General features: G+C 32.3%; 1 protein-coding gene across 1 annotated transcript; it reads right to left on the bottom strand.

The window, feature by feature from the left end:
- Positions 1–5,880: 5,880 nt before the first annotated feature.
- On the bottom strand, positions 5,881–15,758 carry LOC140050408 (cysteine-rich hydrophobic domain-containing protein 2-like). Its single transcript, XM_072095581.1, has 5 exons — positions 15,588–15,758; positions 11,006–11,060; positions 10,172–10,327; positions 9,269–9,385; positions 5,881–7,172 (listed from the first exon to the last, which is right to left on the bottom strand). Exons 1-5 carry the CDS (start codon positions 15,710–15,712, stop codon positions 7,122–7,124), a joined length of 504 nt encoding a protein of 167 aa, XP_071951682.1. The 5' UTR covers positions 15,713–15,758; the 3' UTR covers positions 5,881–7,121.
- Between the last annotated feature and the right edge of the window lie 183 nt (positions 15,759–15,941).

Here is a 15,941-nt window from a genome sequence, read left to right as displayed (position 1 = left end):
AAATTCCTTTAATATAATGATGATTTGTACAGTAACCATAAGCCTTTGGCATTTTAATGGGTCACTCATTAGTGGTGTTGGTATAGCTCTATACCTTTACAACAATGATGATGTATCTTTCAGTGAGCGATTGTATTAAAAATCCATTTATCAGTTTCATGGAATCAGGCCTGTCAATTATTATTTTTGTTTCCGATATTAAAAAATGTACAGTATTTTATGGAGGAATGTTTTAGCCCGCAAACTGCTATACAGTCAATATTAAACTAAAGGTAACAGAGCAACATTGTTTATTTCAGTGACAAACTGAGTGATGAGATGACGGAGGATGATAGCATATGCTGATGTAATGATTGATGGAATAGGAAAGAAATAAAATACTGTAGGTTGAATGACTGTGGATAGGTAAAGAAATAAACTAGAGATGCAATGTTCAATAGAACATGAACCCAGCCAGTCATTTTGTGCAATCATAAGTCTACACTATCAAACTAGTTTAACAGTGATATGTCCAAATAATGGTATTGATATTACATCATCATGCCCATATACGGGCACATCACTTTGTTGTCACATAAAGTTTGATAGTGTTAAGATATAATAACTGAGTAGGTAAGAATCTAAGTATTATTTGAGTAAGGTTTGAGTAAGGGAAGAAAAGTTTGTTATTAGAAAAGTTGTTAGTGAAGTGAGTGAATGGATGCCACCCTAAAAAATATCACTGTTATGTCTATTACAAGCAGTTCTATGTAAATATTTTATAACTTTTGTTGGGGTTTTTATCCAGTCATTAAAAAATGCCATCATCAGCAGTACAGAACAGTGATTTACATAAACCAATGCTAAGTAAAAAACACAAGTGCTTAGTACAATTTTACTAGAAAGTTATTAATTTCTTTTAAAAATTACATAATTGAATATCTGAAATGATACAACATCTTTTTTCATTTCATAATCATATTATTACAAGACAAGCAGTACATTGTGTGGCTTATAATAAAACTATCTCTGAACTCAATTGATTTGAACTCAACAAAATTACATAGTGAATTCCAAGCAGCAAATTGGGGACCCATGGGAGTCATGTTTTCAAAGTTTTCATTGACCAAAATGAGATTAGATTTAGTATGGTAATTTTATTGCCAGGTGTGAATATTACTACACTGAAAAATTAGTGATTCAAGATATAAGCAGTAAATTAAAAAGTTGTGGATTGATTTAATCTTGATCTCTCTCTTTTAGTCCAGTGGCGCAAATCACACTGCAAAGTGCAATGGTCATCACTTGATGTGGTTCACATCAAACTAATGTCCATATCAGTCTAATCGTTCTACAACATTTTGGTGACCTGTGGCCGTATTTACCAGTCAAATTAATGCAGATATTTACATTAATATATATTTTTCCTTTTATAATGGTCATATTCATGCATCAAACATTAAAGATGTTTTGTCCTTCAAAAACATGAAAAATGAAGATTAAATAATTTAATCAAACTTTTAATATGTTATTTTGTAGATTTAATAAAGTTAAAAAAATAATGTTTTCACTTATAAAATGATAAAATAAATGGTTAAATTCAACCAAAAATGGCAGCCAATTTGACATTTTTTTGGTTTAAATTACAGTTTTTTCAGGCAAAAACATTTTTTTTCGATCAAATTTTTGGGCAAAGTGGATAACTATTAGTTATTAGTAATTATGTTACATTATAATGGCATATTAAAAAAAAATGTTTAAGAATTATTTTTTTCAGGGGAACAATAAATTTTTAAACATTAATGTAAAATCACACGCAATGTTTGTACTCAAATACGTTTCAAAACAAAGAATGTAGTCTATTGTTAGCGCTAAAAATAAAAAAATCAAATCCACAAGGACTACTAATAAAAGTGAGATGGTAATTTTCGATACTACTTTAAAATCGTTAGCAAACAATTTAACGTTTATGGATAAATTTAAGTGACAGAAACTTGGAATTAGCTTCTGTATCTCTTGGTAATTAATTTTAATTACTGTATTCATGTCAACAATAAATTTGATTTATTACATCCGGTGAAAGATTGACTGATAAACTTATAAATTTATGAATCAATATGAAGAAACTACAGTAGGTACAGACCCTGTGACATCAGTTATATAATATTAATTTATAGTTTTATTGTTGCTTGTATAAGTTTATTGGATCCGGTAGTTAAACACACCATTCACGATATGGCTTACAAATCTTAGTACAGGTATAAAGAAATAAATAAACTATACTGTACAATTAAATTTAAGAGCTTTAGCTTTGGTGGTTGAATGTGCCTGCCTTCCAACCCCAAGGTCTTAAGTTCAATCCTAACCAAATGTGAATTGAGACTGAGTTTATAAGCACAATCAATTATAAGAATTAGTTGAGAATTATTACGAGAATAAGTTGCCATAGCAGATTATGCAGTCCACTTCAATCATAAATTGGATAAAATAAAATCACTGACAGAAAATAATAAGTTATATCCACCATGTAGCGTACGAAATATAATATATAATATTAGGAAAGATTGAAATGTCACTCTTCCCTGTACTGTGTAAAACTAATTAAATCATAGTAAATACATAAAATAGCACACATACAGTATACTGTACAAAAATTGTAAACAGACAATTTCCACATTTGGGACAGACAGACAAACTGGAAACATAAGGAATGAACTATGTTCAGATTCTGCAACTCATGGAACATAAATTATAAGTCAGTGAAAAAATTTTCCTCTGGTTTCGATCAAAGAACTACATATAGATATGCAAGTTTATTTTGTATGCCAAAACATACAATATGGCCTATAACAACACATGGAATACAAATTATTTTGTTTGTTTACTGGTTGTTGTAGAGAAAGTTGATTTGTTAACATGGTTTACACTAGTGGTTGCGGTGGCAGCTGTTCTAAGGGCTCCACGATGTCATCGCTTCCAAATTGACGGTACCCAACAGGCAGATTTTTGAAATTATCACATGTGTAGTGTTTTTTATTTCATTACTCTGGTCCTAATCACAGCTGTGTTCCCATAATGGAGGGAAATACACACAAGTAAATATTCTAACTCCTTGCTTAATTGTTTAATTTTTCTTACAGAGACCAGATGCTTTTTTGTGGTTAACACTTTTTGTGTTTTTATTAAAAGAGTACAAAATCTCTCTCTCCTAATTGTACATTAACTGTTTGTAGTTATCTTCCAACATGTTCTTCATACAATTCTTAATTTATTCCAAAGATTTGTCTAGTTGCATGAGATACATTATGCACAATACTTATTTAGTGTCTTCATAATTTATTGCAATGAAAATTCTTTTTGACATGGAGTTGTCACAGCCAACAGATGCTGTTCAACAACAAAACAATTTCAAGGTTTGGAACAATCTTTCCAGCCGATTTATATAAATTAAACTTAGAAATTTAAACGATAATTAGAGAGTACTGTATGTTGGCAAAAGTTCTCTAAACAAAATCTACAGTGGGTCATTTTATATGGTTGGAAATCTGAATGGTTAAAACTAGATATTTTACAGTGCATCATTGTAACATTACATCTAGAGGGCTCACTAAACATAAAGACACGTTACTATGCTTGTTTTTATAGCTTAAAGAGGGCAGTAGACAACATTAAACTATCCAAAGCAAGTTTTTGTGTGTAATTGTAACTAATTCTGGTCTTGAACTATTAAAGTTTTCCTTAACTTCATCACGAGGGCAGGGAAGGTATTAGAAAAGGGGGAGAAAAAAGGTGTGGGAAAGAGAGTGAGGAAAAGAGGGTGGGGAAGGTGTAGGAAAAGGGGAGGGGCTTATGAAGTACTCAAACTGCTACATGGTCATATCACAATTTTTCAAATACAAATTTACAGGTTTTATGATTGATTCTAGAAATTTGAAGTTTGCAAAAATATAGTTAAATACCAAAAAAAGAAATGACATTCAAGAGGAATTCACATCAAGATTTTGTACTTGTAATTTATTCTTGGTTACTGTATGTTAATTCAGCTTAATCATCAGTGTTCAGAAACACTGTATTTGTACATTCTAAAAACTTAATCAACTACTGTATCACCTACAGTATTTCAATTCATGTATATGAAAAATGCATTCTAAATACAAGACTTTCACAACAATCAGGTACTTTGGGCCAGCCCAAAGGTGATCTGATTCTACCACAGTTGTAGAAAGGTAACCAGTATCAAAAATCAAGAAGTCAGAGACATGGAGGCATAAGGCATATTTGACTGGCCTGCACATAATCAGCAGATCTAGCTCCTCAAACTTCTCGCTGTTTATAAGCGAACAACGGGAGAAGATCACTGACGTGTTTGCGAGTGACCAGTCATATACGCCGATAGGCTACTTCACAACGGTGAAAACGATACATGCAATACTGTGTGATATGACTTATTATATTATTTTAAACTGAATACAATTTTTAATTGTAATAACGTCATAGAATTTGTATATAATTAAATTCTATCAATTTAGCACTGAATCTGCACAAAGTGTGCATGCCAAGAATGTTTATTATTGCAAGGAGATATATAATGTTATTTATTATAAACATTTTAAATAATAATGATCCTACATTTAGAAAATATGCCCATTTAATGAAATAAATTTAAAGCAACATTTTTTTAAATAATTAATTTCTTTGATAATTTATTACTACTGTAATTTATACAAAAAAAACATTAAAATCATTTTTTTTAAAACACTAAAATTCAAACTCTGCAACTCTAATACTCAAATGCAAAACTAAAATACAAATTATAAAACACAATAAATCTGAAATAAAGGTTTTCTTTATTTTTGTTGGTGCATACAGAACTGTAGTAAGGAATGTCTGATTTGTGATGACCTACAGTACTATACTATGCTTACAGTACTTACTGTACAAGAACTTTTAAGGAGTTTAACGCCATGTTGTATGGGTACATACAGTATGTGGAATGTATGCATAGAGGAACGTTTTTCTTGACCAGATTCCTCAAAGGGGTTTTGGCAGATTCAGGCTACGACTACTGTAATGTCTATAGACACGGCGACCGAGAGGTCAAAAGTTGTTGAGCACATAAAGAGTGTGTGCGGTTTTGTTGTGCTGCGAGCACGAAGTATCGATAATAAATGCACCGTTGTTTGTGTTAAATAGAGTTAACCCGTCTCGAGTTATTACTACATTGTTATGACGACTAAGAGAGTAAGTGTATAGGAACTTACAGAGGTAACTAACTTTACAACTACCAACACAATATGTGTAGGTAGGTCATCACAAATCAAAAGTTCATTTCCGTATCTGTATACTGTAATATTGTATATTGCTTGCAGCAGTAATACCAGATATTTAAAGGTGTATATTTTGAAATATAACATTTTAAAGATTAAAATTTATATGTAATATAACTTGAAAAAGCAAGCACACAATGTACTGAACTGTAATTTTTTTTTTCACATCCTTTGTGGTGCATGTGTTTCACATGAGTTTCAGCTTAAACTAGACATTATTACTAGGGGCTTTGTGTAATGTCAAGAGCTACAGTATTGTATCAAAATTGATGATAACTGTTAAACACCAGCCGAAACTTTGCACACCTGGTTCAATGCATGTACAGTACAACATGCCCCAATAAACACAAACTGACTTATTGCTGTACTTTATATTATTCTTTCAGCAACAAACACATTTTCGCTAGTGTTGCGTACAGAATGCTACATACTGTAATGCTACCATACATTCATAAAATGGTGTAGCACAAATTGCAGTAAAAATATATGTTTTTACTCAGATTTTAGATCGATTATTTATTACAATATTGCTAATCAAATTCAAAGTCTCTTCCCCCCTCCCCCACACCCCCTGTCTACTCAGTACATGCTCTACAGCCTGTGAACAAGGTTTAAGTCCCCTATCCCTTTCCACCCACCAGCGATTCTTTTCAGTAAATCTCGAATACAAACCACACAAAGTGGCCTGGCTAATAAATTTACATACGATATCTCTTAATATATACAAAGTCTTGAACAAATTTGTCTCATCATTTCAATATATATCTTTGGCAAGTATTGTGAGGAGATTATGTTACTGGAATCACTCCAAGAATTGAGATATGTAATCTCAAATCAAGTATCAATGTGATATTGGCATTTTACATATGCTATATCAGTCATCAAATGAGCCTCATAAGACAAAATTACTGTCAACTTTTTATTGAATATTAAATTATCTGAATGTTAAGACCATCCAGAGTTTTTAGGATGTCCGTTTCGGTGTCAACATCTCCACTGCCCCTTAGAATGTCCCTTTCGCTGTCAACATCTCCACTGTCCCTTTCGGTGTCAACATCCCCATGGTCCCCTAGTAGGTTCCGTTCGGAAAAAACTTCCACATGCCTCTTATCAACTACACATAGTTGTTTCCGTTATTAAAAATATTTCACAACACCAATTTGGATAACTCCAATATGTACAGCAACGATTGCTGTACTGTATTGGTTTAAGAATAACACACTCAACTGGAAGAACTGCTTGTAATTTTACCCGCAATAAAAGCGTGTTTCTTGGTATCAATCAATCTGCATTTAAACCTCTTCCGACATCCTACTATATGTCGGGAAGAAGTGATACAGTATCAAAAGCCTTTGGCTACTGTATTTTTTGTATCTTTGTTAAATGGCAAATCTCAATGCGCCATTTTTTATTCTGATCTTGACAAGATCAGATGGCAAGCAACATATCAATGTATAAAAACTCTTCATTCAGTCTGAATCGGTTTAAAAACAATTTCATCTTTATCTGACATCGAATAGAATTATAGAATATTTCATAAACGTCCAATCGACAATTAATTCACGTAGTATTTTTCCAAGACAAAAACAAACGATGTCTGATCCAATTGTTAAGTTTCTTTGTATAATTTCTTTATAAAAGAAACATATTAAAATTTGAGTATTAAGAAAGGAATATGATAGACCTATCTTTGACAGATGAAAACGATACCAGCAGCAGGATCTAGGCATGATTTGTACGCCATGTTAGACCAGCTAGCAGTGTGGCTTGTTTGGTAGTTGATCACCCAACCCCCTTGCATGTATACTGCCCTCTTCAGTCTGGTTTTAGTATGCTTTCTTTAGGGATGTATTCTATTTTTAAAACCTGCAAAAAAAAAAGTTAAAAATAAAAAAAGTTAAAAAATGTTCTATCTACTGTGTTTAACTTGGAATAAACTACTGTACTGTTAAGCTCTGTCTACACTATCAATCTAGTTTGACAAAAAAGTGTGATGTGCCCAAATATGGTAGTGATATGTTTAAATATGGTAGTCCATATATGGGCACATCACATTTTGTTTGTCACATCAAGTTTGATAGTGTAGACAGAGCTTAAGGTTGGTTCACAGTAAGTGTATGTGTGTATGTTTGGTGTATTTTTTTCATAATATTATAATTTGTTAGTCTATGGATATAAATTCTAAAACAAATAAATGTAATCAATTATAATAAACCAAGTACAAAAGAAATTATCACAAATAATTATAATTAATTATAGTATTTTACATTGTGTGTCCATGATAACATAGGAAAATGAATAAAATCATCATCATGCATCCGCAAACTATAAATAGTACTGTATATGTGTCAGGATATAGATATTGAATGCCACAAGTACAAGTTCACAACTTAGTATCCTTTAACAACTGAATAATGTTGATCACGCTATGTACAGTAGTAGTAGTTACCTCAGAAATCAAATTAAAACTTCAAAGAAAACCGTTTTTAAGGTCAGAACTTAAAAATCACTTACAGATATTCTAGGAACATTATCCGGAAATTGAAAAAAAAAACGGATGAGATTTCAAGATCTTAACCAATTTTGCTTCAAGAGTTAGTAATCTCCATAATATTATGTTGAGATATTCTCATATTTATGATGAATTATTTTCAATTATACTGTAATAATAAGCATAGAGGCAACTAACATACATAAAGAAAAAGCCCACACATACAGTAGTATGAATTGATTTGTTTCAATTCATTGCTCAGCTACTTTACTAAAAAAAAATTATTAAGGTACCAACCACTAACATTACTTGTTAACCTTCATCAGTCTAATTAATACTAAAATGCTTATAGTACTTAAAATACTAATATTACATAAATTTAAAAAATAGAAGATCTATAAATTATACATCTGGCAATTTAGAATTAGATTTTCAAGGGAATTGGAAATCATTATCTACATTTAGAAAGACTCATATAGAGACGAAACTGAAGTGTTTTATGGTTTTAAATTATCAAATATTTCAGGAAACTAATTTTGACACACAATTACAATTTTGTAAAAATTGCCAAGGATAAATTACAGTATCATGAGGAAAAACATTAAAAATTTACATCCAATACAGTACAATGAGTATGACTACTTTTGTATTTTTGTTTAAATGGTCAATTTTAATGCACCTTTTTTTATACATTCAGATCATCATCCCAAGACCAGATTACAATCAAAGCACATTCTAATATACTGTACAGTAGGCCTACCCCTTTTTAATATATATTCTAGATAGTAAAATTTACATTTCTTAACAGATTTCAATGCAGACAATATCTTGTGTGAGCTGCTGGAAGGTATTATGCAATAAGACTCAGCTGTGGTGACTAGACGTAATGTGCGTCAATAATCGATGATAATCACAAACCCCCTGAGAAAAGTACACAAGATAACAGCACAGAGCTATGCTAAATATAATTCATCAACTTTACTATCAAATTTTTTTCCAAACAGCATCTAAAATTCCATTTTATCAAGTATTAAACTGTATTGTGACATAATTTCTTTTGAGAAAATTTATTTTGGTTAAGCGCTATACAAAAGACAATTATTATTATTATTAATATTATAGCAAAAGAAACATTTTAAAAAATGAATGTAGTTTACAGCACAGTAAATGACAAACCTGTAAAATGGGTTTTAAATTTAATAAATTTGTAGCACATGCAAATGAAACAAACTACAATGTAGCCCACAATTATAATTAAAATACTGTTTATATTATATATTATTATTATGTTTATGCAGTAATGATTAATGGTCTTAAATATTTAAATTTTATTCTACGCCCACTCAAGTCTTTTGAAAACAAACAATAAAACGTAAATTAAATTAATACTGGGTTCTAATTAATGAACTATCTCAATACTAATCAAAACAAGTGGAAAATGTTTTCACTGATAAAATAATAATATTCTTACATATTCCATCATATTACTGTTGTCGCATTTCTCCTTGCATAGGGACCAATGAAGGCCTAGTTTATGGTACAACCGACTGTTCTCCCAGTCAACTGATTTCTCTATTGAATGACGACTCTGAATAACAACAAAAATGTGATGAAAATCAATCAAAAACATTCATTATTAATTTCCCAGACGAAAACTCTTCATCAATTCGATATTAAGAGAATTTTATCATAAAATCAATTGCATAAATATAGTTTAGAGTCAGAATAATGAATGAAGTACATTTTTGTGTAAAAGATTATTAATTTGATTGATCCGTTTCAATTAAACAAAAGTTTATTTTACTCTTCTGGATGCTAGGTTATGAAAGGTCAAAGTACAGTGAATTACTATTTACAATGTTCTTGATCTTTATAATGATCTTTCTAAGCTCTGTCTACATTATCAAACGATGTGACGACAAAATTTGATGTGCCCATATATGGACACAATGATGTCATATCACTACCATATTTGGGCACATCACACTTTTTTGTCATACAGTAGTTTGACAGTGTAGACAGAGCTTTAGAAAGACGAATAAATGATTTAAACTTTGTCTAGATTAAACTTGTACTGTATTTTTATTTATTTCTTTTTTACTTCAACCATCTTTAAAGTAAAGATTATACAGTACTGTACATAACCCTTCCAGTTTAGCCCAGTGGGTTAACTGATATTCAGGGGCTCTCTTTAATAAAATTAAAACATCATCATTTAACCTGTTCTGTATACAGTCAATACATTAATACAAAGGCTGAAGAAGCATTGGAAATTATTTTCGCATGCCATTTTTTTTACATCAAATTAATCCAAAGAAGGAAAATTTAACTCTCTTTTTTACAAGCAAAATTATATAAAGTATAATAAACTTACCCTTTTACTAAGACAAACAACCGGCCATAGAGAACAGCCCAGTGTACAACAGCAACATATACATCCACACAATAACCATTTAATATTCATTGGCAGCGTTTTTTGAAGTACACTGTTAATTCTGTCTATACTTTCTTTGTATTCCTCTGGCGCAACCTAAAAAGTAAAATTTTCTTGTTTATTAGAATTATTAAATTATACTAGGCTACCTCTTCAGTCAAAGAATGGTCTCCCAGAGGGGCCAGCTATGATCAGCAGCTGTGATGTACTGTAGTACACCAGGGTAACCATCTACTCGTCTCGAAAAGATGACTACTGACACTGTGTTGTATTTTTATACATCATTCAGCTATTATGTCAAAATTAAAACTTGTATAAAATGTATAATTATACCTACAGTAAGTTAAATTTATATTTTCCATTAACTGGACACTTGTACACTTTACTGAGTAGTACTGTAGTAGTACAGTAGTAATCTGTACTCATTGTATTGTCTTTATTACTATCATTAAACAAAGCATTATTTTTTTTAAGTAGATCAAATCTTATAGCAATCACGTACACCTGAATATTTCATGTATAAAGTAGGCTCAAAGGCATGCAATGGTATTATCATTGTTTTTATTGTTGTAAAAAACAGCATTTTTGCATCTTTACTACGCATTATCTGTTTCACAATTCTTTACAGGTAAGTACATGTACGTGCTTCAGAATTTAAGTAGATCTTGTGCATTATAAAGCTGGCTGAACATGGATAAGTACGTATATTTTTAACATCAGATCACAAATTTCGCAAAATTACAATTATCTACGGGATGAAAATAGTATACTTGCCTTTGCAAATAGTTGCTGTGGAAACTCTTCATCAAATTTATTGCTAAGCCCAAATCTGTTGGCGCAAAAAACATGGAACAATTAATATAGATACTACTAGAGTACAGTACTGGCGATTTAATAAAACTACAGTACACCACTGTATGATTACCAAACAAGGTTTATGTAGGCTTATACAATATTTAGTAGTCTTAAGCTCTGTCTAAACTATCAAAGTTTGTGACAACAAAATTTGATGTGCTCATATACATTTATGGACCTGATGATGTCATATCACTATTGCTTTGTCATCATCATCAGGTTACAAAGTTAAAATCAGGTTGTCTACTGTGTACAGTACATGACAATGTTAGCCAAACATACAGTACAACTATTTATTTATTTTTATATACAGTAGTCTTTCTGAATGAAAATGTTATTGTTAAAGCATTGATTTCCAAAGTGGTTCAGTAGTATACAATTTAGTAATAGTATACAGTACAGTTTATTTGCTGGTAGACTAGACACTCTCAATCAAAACACTATACACACAGTGTATTATTCTGTATAACCTACAGTATTGTATATTCCTTGAGTAATTATTACTGTATATTGTACCACAGTTTAGTTTAGAAACATTGACTTTCAGAGGAAGATGTATTCAGTTGGTCTCACTTTTTACACCTTATTCTTAGCGGCTCTAACTCACAAATAATTGATTGTTTAGCGTACTGTATAAATCACTAAAATTGATTGTTGAGTACTGTAGATATCATCCATTAAAATATATCGATCTTGTAATTTATAGATCTTGTGTGGTATTCATGTTTGAGGATGTTCAAAACTATGTCTACAATAAGTATTTCTTTTCTCTTTTTTAAAAAACCGATTTTCATTCTCGTTTCTCTACAAAATGTTAACATTTACAACCTATAGGAAATGACAGTAATTGTCAAACAACATTTAAGGTCTGAAGGGAACAACAGTTATTAAGGGGAAAATGAAGTATTTTCTTTCTGTGACAAAAGAAATTTATTTTGAATTACTGTATGACAAATTCAAAATGAAAAATCACTCTGAAATATTACAGGATGTCTGTGCATAATAAATGATTAATAATTGCCTTATAACTACTGTACCTTTTATTTATGGTGTACTGTATTATGATTTAAAAGTGTTTTAGAATTTGTATTGGATCAAGTCTTATAAAAATAGAATCTCAGATTTAACAGAATTACTCAAAATATTAATGGTTACAACTAATATTTCCTATAAAGTACAGTACAAAGCTTGGTTACTTCAATACTGTATAGGAAAATAAAGGTTTTTATTGATTAAATAGAAATACAGTACTTGATACTTAATGGAAGTGGAAAAGGTTAGGTACACATTCATGATATTTGCTATTAATAAAGTATATTATAGCTATATAGTTGTTTATCTTAAATAGCATTTTGTATTATTTTTATCAAACACTAAACAACAAGGTGACATCAATGACCTTTTCTTGGAAATGTGTACAAGGTACAAACTATACCATCATGAGGAAGTGTTTTATTTTGCTATACTCTTTGGATTGAATACTTTGCACTCAGGACACCTTAAGGACTCAACAAAGTACACAGTATCTACTACTTTGCACTCAGGACACCTTAAGGACTCAACAAAGTACACAGTATCTACTACTTTGCACTCAGGACACCTTAAGGACTCAACAAAGTACACAGTATCTACTACTTTGCACTCAGGACACCTTAAGGACTCAACAAAGTACACAGTATCTACTACTTTGTACTCAGGACACCTTAAGGACTCAACAAAGTACACAGTATCTACTACTTTGTACTCAGGACACCTTAAGGACTCAACAAAGTACACAGTATCTACTACTTTGCACTCAGGACACCTTAAGGACTCAACAAAGTACACAGTATCTACTACTTTGCACTCAGGACACCTTAAGGACTCAACAAAGTACACAGTATCTACTACTTTGTACTCAGGACACCTTAAGGACTCAACAAAGTACACAGTATCTACTACTTTGCACTCAGGACACCTTAAGGACTTAACAAAGTACACAGTATCTACTACTTTGTACTCAGGACACCTTAAGGACTCAACAAAGTACACAGTATCTACTACTTTGCACTCAGGACACCTTAAGGACTCAACAAAGTACACAGTATCTACTACTTTGTACTCAGGACACCTTAAGGACTCAACAAAGTACACAGTATCTACTACTTTGCACTCAGGACACCTTAAGGACTCAACAAAGTACACAGTATCTACTACTTTGTACTCAGGACACCTTAAGGACTCAACAAAGTACACAGTATCTACTACTTTGCACTCAGGACACCTTAAGGACTCAACAAAGTACACAGTATCTACTACTTTGCACTCAGGACACCTTAAGGACTCAACAAAGTACACAGTATCTAGTACTTTGCACTCAGGACACCTTAAGGACTCAACAAAGTACACAGTATCTACTACTTTGCACTCAGGACACCTTAAGGACTCAACAAAGTACACAGTATCTAGTACTTTGCACTCAGGACACCTTAAGGACTCAACAAAGTACACAGTATCTAGTACTTTGCACTCAGGACACCTTAAGGACTCAACAAAGTACACAGTATCTACTACTTTGCACTCAGGACACCTTAAGGACTCAACAAAGTACACAGTATCTAGTACTTTGCACTCAGGACACCTTAAGGACTTAACAAAGTACACAGTATCTACTACTTTGCACTCAGGACACCTTAAGGACTCAACAAAGTACACAGTATCTACTACTTTGCACTCAGGACACCTTAAGGACTCAACAAAGTACACAGTATCTACTACTTTGCACTCAGGACACCTTAAGGACTCAACAAAGTACACAGTATCTACTACTTTGTACTCAGGACACCTTAAGGACTCAACAAAGTACACAGTATCTACTACTTTGCACTCAGGACACCTTAAGGACTCAACAAAGTACACAGTATCTAGTACTTTGCACTCAGGACACCTTAAGGACTCAACAAAGTACACAGTATCTACTACTTTGCACTCAGGACACCTTAAGGACTCAACAAAGTACACAGTATCTACTACTTTGCACTCAGGACACCTTAAGGACTCAACAAAGTACACAGTATCTACTACTTTGCACTCAGGACACCTTAAGGACTCAACAAAGTACACAGTATCTACTACTTTGCACTCAGGACACCTTAAGGACTCAACAAAGTACACAGTATCTACTACTTTGCACTCAGGACACCTTAAGGACTCAACAAAGTACACAGTATCTACTACTTTGCACTCAGGACACCTTAAGGACTCAACAAAGTACACAGTATCTACTATTTATTACATGTGTCCCAAATATAAAATGTCGTGGCTACAGATACGGTACCGTATTCTAACTTCTGTTTACTAAAGGTACGGTAAAATTGCATTATGTCATAATCAGACAATGGGGTGCTGGTACGTGTGTGACGTCATCGTATAAGGACTTTGAATTTTTTTTCATATCGCGTTTGTTGTATGTAGAGAATTCCTGTCGGCGGCGCCAGGCTGCATGGATGTGTGTGCGCTGATGAGGATTCTATTTTTATTCCAAATGGCCTATTTAGGCCTATATTTTTTATTAAACTTTGTTTACAATGGTGACCATAAACAACAAGCAAATGCGGACAATAAAGGGGCCCTCAAATACTATGATTTAGACAGTAGCCCCAGGGCTGAGTCGCAGAAATCAGCGCACACATGCAGCTAGCTGGCCCCAGCCTGGCATCGCTTTCCATACACAAACAAACTCATATGAGGTTATAGTACGTAGTAAGTAGGCCTAGGCCTCTTTTGAAACGGCTTTCTGTATTCTAGAATTAAAATCAACATGTTTTTTTCAATAATAATAACAGACGTAGGCTACATTTAGTTTTTATCACACACGACGGCGATAAATGAAGCATAAAGAAAATGCGGTTGATCACTGTTTTCGCGATATCAAAAAAATCCTTATACGATGACGTCACACACGTACCAGCACCCCATTGGCTGATTATGACGTAATGCAATTTTACCGTACCTTTAGTAAACAGAAGTTAGAATACGGTACCGTATCTTTAGCCACGGCGAATATAAAATTATGAATATTTTATACAATACAATGTAACTTTGAACACAGCCTATATTATTGCATGAAACAGTCAAATCGAAGACAAAATTATATTATAATTAATAATTATTATTTAAAAATAAATTTATTTACTATTTTGAATAATAAAAAATTAAAATTCTTATTCTTAAATAGGCCTAGGCCTATATGCTATAATTTATTATCAATATTTATTTTGTAGGTCTTAAAATCGTCAATACAGTGGGCCTAGAATACAGTAACTAGGCCTAAGCTACCTTCTTTAATTATGCCTAAAGGCCTTCTACTCTGTAGCCTGCTGATGATACACAGTACTAGGCCTAACAGTACCATTATTTATTTAGGCTAAGCCAAAGCCGGCTAGACGCCAACTAGGCCTAGGCCTAGCTTAGTAAGGATAATTAACACAATATCGCTAAATTAATTAGATTTTCAACTTACACAGTAACATAACCAGCTCCTCTAATAATGATTGGATCTGGTAAAGTGTTGATGCTTAATTCGACAGCCGGGTAAACATCACTTTCTTCGCTGTCTTCTTCGTATATTGTATCAAATTCGGCCATGATGATTGCATTTTTCTCGCGGAACGAGTTGTGTCGATCGTGGTCGTCGTATGTGGTGGTGGTGTGATAAACACATAGAGGGCGAACTCGAGAACTAAAATAAAGTTTCTTTTCTATTATAAAGCTCTGTCTTCACTATCCTATTAAACTTTATATGACTAAAGAGTAAAAATGTACAATATTTGGGCATTTCAATTTTTTTTTTTCAAACTAGTTTGATAGTTTAGAC

Source organism: Antedon mediterranea, chromosome 5 (genome assembly GCF_964355755.1).
Source record: "Antedon mediterranea chromosome 5, ecAntMedi1.1, whole genome shotgun sequence".
Classification (NCBI taxonomy): Eukaryota; Metazoa; Echinodermata; class Crinoidea; order Comatulida; family Antedonidae; genus Antedon; species Antedon mediterranea.
The sequence above is the reverse complement of the archived record's forward strand: the minus strand, read 5'-3'. Positions and strand labels throughout refer to the sequence as shown.

Bases quoted from the DNA above. Each gene is read 5' to 3' on its own strand.
- LOC140050408 (XM_072095581.1), bottom strand. From the start codon at position 15,712: ATGGCCGAATTTGATACAATATACGAAGAAGACAGCGAAGAAAGTGAT. The intron at 11,061-15,587 runs GTAAGTTGAAAA...TTGCGCCAACAG, and splicing joins GGAGCTGGTTATGTTACTGT to ATTTGGGCTTAGCAATAAAT. The intron at 10,328-11,005 runs GCAAGTATACTA...TTTACTTTTTAG, and splicing joins CACAGCAACTATTTGCAAAG to GTTGCGCCAGAGGAATACAA.